At 38.6% G+C, this 6684-nt stretch overlaps 1 protein-coding gene across 1 annotated transcript; it reads left to right on the top strand.

The window, feature by feature from the left end:
* Positions 1-1684: 1684 nt before the first annotated feature.
* On the top strand, positions 1685-6462 carry LOC125480829 (probable voltage-gated potassium channel subunit beta). Its single transcript, XM_048592017.1, has 4 exons — positions 1685-2278; positions 3897-4040; positions 4424-4588; positions 6073-6462. Exons 1-4 carry the CDS (start codon positions 1700-1702, stop codon positions 6184-6186), a joined length of 1002 nt encoding a protein of 333 aa, XP_048447974.1. The 5' UTR covers positions 1685-1699; the 3' UTR covers positions 6187-6462.
* Positions 6463-6684: the final 222 nt, after the last annotated feature.

Genomic DNA, 6684 nt, shown 5'->3' with positions numbered 1-6684 from the left:
CTTCCTCCACCTCCCTGACCCACCTCCTCTCTATCCTTCACCCTCTTCACCTCCCCTCCTTTCTCTCTCCTCAGATCAATCCAATTTAAAATTTAAAAACCTAAAAACCTAAAAGCAAAAACCCCAACTTGACGTCCAAATTATCACTCTGAAGGCTTGGAAGGCGGAAGGGTTGCTGGACTTGACCGCCGAAGAAATCGATGAGCTGTTGGTTGCTCTTCCAGTTCCTGCTGCTTTAAACCTTCGACATTAGTGTCGTCCTGTGGGTTCTGACAACCTTTTTCCTGGACAACCCTGAAATTTTGACGGGGAGTGGAGGGAGGGATCAAAGGAGTAAAAGAGTAGGGGTGCAGAGGAAAGAAGGGAGGGAGGGTCGGGGGAGGTAGGAGATAACCCAAGTTTTTTTTTAATAATTTTTTTAATTTTTTTAATATTCAAGTGGGCCCATATTGACACGTGGCACCCAATCATTATCTACTTGGACGCCATGTCACTACTTAAAGGCTGATTTAACAGCAACTTTAACGGATATATGAAAATGTCTCAAAATTATGACTTCAGGTACCACTCTAGGAGGAAAAAAAAACTTCGTGTATCAAATGTTGAAAACCAATAAACTTCAAAGTAGTAAACTGAGATTAATCCTAAATAAAATTTCCCAAATAAAAAGTAGATAATTATCCGCATTAGAGTTATGCGGTTGTACGCTTTCTCTTCACGTCTCTCAAATGCTTCTATTCTCACTAATGGTGCAAAGTGAAAATGAGACTGTCCATATGCTTACGCGTTAGAAGATGCAGGGCCTATGTGTTGCTAGCACTAAAACACACAATACACACGCATTGCAGAAATTAAGAGAGGGAAAAATATGCATATGTTTTATTTTAGTTTGTATAAAACTTATTTCTTATGTATTATCTAAAGGATAATGACATGGTGATCAAATTTCTAAGCCAAATGTGCAAAACGTATCACTAATAAGAAAGAAACACGTTAATCGACACATAATTAATGATTCAATCATCTATAACCACATAATTTTGTTTGCAAATTTGGTCTACTAGCATTACGTAATCTAAGTGCAAGTCGTGCATAGAGCTTATGATTAAGAATGTGGAGAAGGATTCTCTCTCATATTTTTCCTCTCTTCTTCCCTCTTCTTCTATTTGAACGATCAAGATTTCATCTCGGTAAAGAGAGAGAAAAGAGAAAAAAAAAATTGGGAGAGGGGGGAGGTAAGGAAGGGAAAAAGGATGGAGAGAAAATCCCATCCTAACGCCCTTAACTAAAATAAGTCTTTTGAATTAGCGTATGCAAAAAAGTTAGTAACTAGACAATTTAAAAAGGATAATTGAATTGTAACGTAAATATTGAATAACGTACTTATTTTTTAATGATGATATATATCATTTAAGATACCTACACAACAAGAAAAGCATCACCCACGGTCGAAAAAGATACTCAAATAGTCCAAGAAAGCGTTACAAAAATTGAAACGCCCACCCGCACCCCACCCCCACATGCCTATGCCTAGGTCCCCACTCTAACTCATTATCCGACACCTCTCCAATTAAAAATATTACATAAATCCAACAAAACAAATAGGAATATCGAAAATAGAAAAATAGAGACGTGTCCTGTTCCTTGCGACCCGATAAACTCCCATCATTTGACTCCTCGCAGACTCACAGTGTCTGCAATGGTGTCGAATAATATGCAGTACAACAACCTGGGCCGGTCGGGCCTCAAAGTGAGCCAGCTCTCCTACGGTGCCTGGGTCAGCTTCGGCAACCAGCTCGACGTCAAGGAGGCCAAGTCCCTCCTCCAGACCTGCCGCGACCACGGCGTCAACTTCTTCGACAACGCCGAGGTCTACGCCTCCGGACGCGCCGAGGAGATCATGGGCCAGGCCATCCGCGAGCTCGGCTGGAAGCGCTCCGACGTTGTCCTCTCCACCAAGATCTTCTGGGGCGGCCCCGGACCCAACGACAAGGGCCTCTCCCGGAAGCACATCGTGGAGGGCACCAAGGCGTCGCTCAAGCGGATGGACACGGACTACGTGGATCTCATCTACTGCCACCGTCCCGACTCCACGACGCCGATCGAGGAGACGGTGAGGGCGATGAACTATGTGATCGATAAGGGGTGGGCGTTTTATTGGGGGACCAGTGAGTGGTCGGCGCAGCAGATCACGGAGGCTTGGGGGATCGCCCAGAGGTTGGATTTGGTGGGTCCCATTGTTGAGCAGCCTGAGTATAATTTGCTCTCCAGGCACAAGGTCGGTCGGCATTCATGGCCTTTTGATTTTTTGTTTGTTAATTCGTTTTTGTGCCCAGATGGAGATTGTTTGATTTTAATTAATTTTTAGGAAGGTTTGGAAGTTTTTTTTTAATTTGGGTTTGCAGTCAATTTGTAGCTTGGTGGATGAAAATTGTAATATTGGTTTAATTAGGGTTTTGCTAATTGGTGGATTTTGTGTTTGTATATGTGATGCTAAGCCCTAAGTGGTTTACTTTCATATTAAGGCTGAGGTGCAGGTTGTTGATGATTGATTACTTGATCTTGGTTTTCGTAACAAAAATCAAAAGAAAGTGCTGAGTGGTGTTTTTGATAGGATGACCTGATATTTCTTAACTGTTTTGAGATTTAGTAGCTGATGTTCACAAATGGTACGAGTATCCTACTATCGGCGCTGAAAATAAGCAGTTGACTATGCATTACGTTGTGATTAAGTTCCCGGTCATAGAGAGTAGTCATGGGAGAAGATTGGTAATGAGCTTGGTCATGTAGTATTCAGTTAAAAGGCCGCAGATATTACACGAGTATGCAGAAGTTTGTCTATGCAGTACTTGTAGCCTTGTTTTTCCAGTTTTCACTTAGAGATATTAGATATCAAGATTTTTCAGTTTTTTATTTAATTTGAAATACCAAAAGTTTGTCTTTGTAGTATTTGTAGCCACAGTTCTTCCAGTTTTTTACTCATTGCTAACTTTGCTTCCACCTTTCTCCTTGTAATTGTTCATTACCCATTTTCAAGCTGAAACCCTTCTACCACAAGGACTCAACCAACTGTTCCTGAACCATATATTCTTTCATTCATGTCAATGGGATGGCAGCATCCTTTAAATTTCATTTTTCTGACAATTATAATCAATAGAAATAGATGAGCATTCCTGGTAAATGATTTCTTATGATTCATTGTAATAAGTCTGTTGCATCTCTGTATTGTGTGACTATTGGTTCTGAAAACCTGGAAAGCTCATGTCTTTCACTTCTAACTGTTTGTTTTTGGATGAATCTCATTTCTAACTTACAAGCAAAAATTTAACTTCTATCATTTTTCATCTCTAGCTGAATGATTACCTTAAATTGCCTGAACTTATATTCATCCACGTTTGTATTAATAGTATATGGATTACTGAATTACACTCTTTATGGGAAAGGGTCCAGCTCTGGGCTTCGATATGGGACATCAGTGTCTGCAAAGTTTAATGCCTTTCTTGTGCAACATTTTCAGATTTGAGAGCTGCTGCTGTAACTTACAGCTTTGTTTGATGTCTTGTAATTTCTCTTTCTGTTTTCTGTAAGTAATTTTTGTAATGGCTGTTATGTCTTCTACTTATTTTGTAGTATGGAAAACTTGTAAATTGGCAGACAACTTGTCCTCTGTTGTAATTTTTGTAATAGCTGTTATGTCTTCTATGCCTATTATTTGGCTTATAGTGTATAGAATTGTCTTGTATGTGTGGTTATACTCCATCAACTGCATTGCCCTATATTTCCTTATATATGTCCCTGACAAGGGAACATGAATATTGCTGTTATAGCGCAAAGAAAGGAATTCTCTCTCTCTCCCCTGTCTCATTCATGATTTCCTTCAACTTTTATGTGTGCAGGTTGAGTCTGAGTTCCTCCCACTGTATACCAACTATGGCCTGGGACTTACCACTTGGAGTCCACTTGCTTCTGGTGTTCTCACTGGAAAATATAACAAGGGAAATATACCTCCTGATAGCCGATTTGCTTTGGACAATTACAAAGTAAGGGGATTTAAAGAATATGTTAACTCTATGCTTTTATATACATGCACGGTTGAATTGTTTAGATTAATGACTCTAAACTGCTGCTGTCTATTTTTCAAGACCAATTATTTATTATCATGTGTATTAAAATATTTGTCCTCCCCCTTATCTACTTGCCAACATATTCTAATCAGAACCCAGCATATAATTTGCTATTGCTGGGATGTAATGTAATGACATGCATTGATTGGTTTCTGGATTAGAATCATTGGTGTTTCCCCTTAACGGACATTGCAGATGTTATCATATATTAGTTTTCTGTTTTCAAGGTTGCTTAGACTGTTATAAACCTTTTCCTATTTTATGGGTGGGATGGCTAACGTTTGCTTTATGCTTTGCAGAATCTTGCTAGTCGATCGCTGGTTGATGACGTGCTGAAAAAAGTTAATGGTCTTAAGCCAATTGCAGATGAATTAGGTGTACCATTAGCTCAACTAGCAATTGCGTGGTGCGCTGCTAATCCGAATGTCTCATCAGTTATTACTGGTGCTACAAAGGAGTCACAGGTTAGTTTTAACATACATCAAATTTGCGACATAATTGTAATGCAGTCATTCTTAGCTTCTATGCATTGCTTGATCTACTAGACTACTACTGTGAGGTTAATTCAAATTTAAGGAAAATAATTCATCCCTGTCTATGTTATATTTCCAGCGGGTCTGAACCTTACATGTCAGTTTGGTGTTCAATGATCACCATTCGTGAGACATGATGGGCAGTATTGTTCTTTTAGCTTGTCTGTGCTTAATCTTTCCTTAAGTGCATTAGAATTGATTTCATTTTTCAATTTCATTTTTTATTTTTGTATCTTGGAGAGTTTTTCTGATTAAGATTCAACTTTTAAGTACATTAATTGTATAAGTTTGTTGGTGCGTGCTGGCACTTATGTACGCATTATATTAGTATATTACTAGTTATGCACACATGTCCACATTATTCCTGATTTTGAATGCATTTTTATTTTTAATTTTATTTAATTTTATTTTTTTTCACATCATATCCTGTTATCTGAATAGCTGCCGACCAAGCGAATAGTATTATGTTATGGTAAACCATAATATTGGTCATTACCATATGCAGGGTAATATTGTTATGATCTTCCAGTTTCAGTCATTTGTAATGTCGCCCATCCTATGCTTTTTGAATAGCTGCAAACTTGTTCTAATTTCTTAAATAGTGGTCATTTACTTAGAGTTTGGTCTTCAATGTCGGTTTCCCAGATTCTTTAAACCTGGGGGAGGGGAGAAGAAAACAATATATAAAATGTCTTAACAACCCAGATAAGGAGAATGGAGGTTGTAAAGCTTTAAGTCAGCAGGGTGATTGTTAGCTTATCCTAGATTGCATTCCTTTCAGTTTAAACTTAGGCCACATTTCGGTTTAAACTCACTAGATCCAAGGTATGTTCTAGGAAGAAATGGAGGCTAACTTCCAAATTTTGTCCAAGTTAAAGAATCCTCACAGAATGGTAGGATATCAACACCTTACAGCTGATCCATCTAATTCCTTTAAGTTGGACAAAACTTGGAAGCTGGCCTTCGTTTCAACTTCAACATACCTTGAATGTAATGAGTTATCCAATCCAATCTCATCCTAGGCAGCAAACGTGACCTTAAGAAACAAAAATGACTTTTCAATGACATGTTAGCTTTTACATGCCTAACCTCCATGTCAAAATTGTTTGCTAGTCTCCATTCAATGGAGAGGGGTTTACATGGAAACAATATGGCCAATTCTACTAATTGGGAGAAGGAGCAAATGGAGAGGGAACGGCTTTTAAACCTTTAAAAAATGTACAGTGATGTGATTGTTAAATAAGCGTGTAGTTATTGCATTGTGAAGGAGTACTCTGGTTTGTTTTAAATTGGTGATAGTCGGATCTGGAAAAGCAAAGAGAGCGTTTATGACCTCTGATTTCCGCTAAAAAAAAAAAGCAATTGTTATGTCATCCTTCTACAGTTACGAAAAAGCTGTTTTCATCTGTATGCAGGTCCAAGAGAACATGAAAGCTATTGATGTAATCCCTCTATTAACTCCTGCTGTAATGGAAAAGATTGAGGCTGTTGTTCAAAGCAAGCCAAAGCGTCCAGAATCCTTTAGGTAGACAGTATATTTACGAGCTCCAAATATTTCCGCACATTGCACAGCAGATTAGGTTGTTCCAACTTAATGGAATAGAATCTCATGCCTATTGGTGCTGTTGGTTAGCTTGTTGGATATTTTTTCATATTCACGTTTGGAAGTTGTCATTTGTTTTGATGTTTCCTTCCCCCTGCCTTCCATTGAAGGAGGGGGGAGTCATGGATGTTTTCAGAACTATTTGATGAATTGTGGATTTAATGGCGAAAATAAAGTAACCGGTTGTGGATTTGGTTTTAAAGAGATTTTATATTTGCTATAACCTGGTTTTTATTGTTGTTGCTTTTCATTTTTCTTGACCCAATTGGCATTTGGTTTGGTTTCCAACTGCATGGTTCAAGCAAAAGAGATTGGGTGTGATGTGAATGTTTCTGAGTAGGAAAGTCGTGCTTTCCTAGTTGATAGGTGCTCTCTGACTTTGGACGTGTCTCGTCAAAATTTGGAAGTGATTTCTATACACGTC

Source organism: the organism of the source record quoted next, unplaced genomic scaffold, assembly GCF_019419815.1.
Source record: "Pyrus x bretschneideri cultivar Hongxiangsu unplaced genomic scaffold, Pyrus_bretschneideri_v1 Contig36, whole genome shotgun sequence".
NCBI classification, from domain to species: domain Eukaryota; kingdom Viridiplantae; phylum Streptophyta; class Magnoliopsida; order Rosales; family Rosaceae; genus Pyrus; species Pyrus x bretschneideri.
Note: the sequence above shows the minus strand (reverse complement) of the source record. Positions and strands in the feature narration are given on the sequence as shown.

Excerpts from the sequence above, each read along its gene's own strand:
- LOC125480829 (XM_048592017.1), top strand. The coding sequence starts at position 1,700 with ATGGTGTCGAATAATATGCAGTACAACAACCTGGGCCGGTCGGGCCTC. Across the intron at positions 4,041-4,423 it reads TTGCTTTGGACAATTACAAA|AATCTTGCTAGTCGATCGCT; the intron begins GTAAGGGGATTT and ends TATGCTTTGCAG. Across the intron at positions 4,589-6,072 it reads GTGCTACAAAGGAGTCACAG|GTCCAAGAGAACATGAAAGC; the intron begins GTTAGTTTTAAC and ends ATCTGTATGCAG.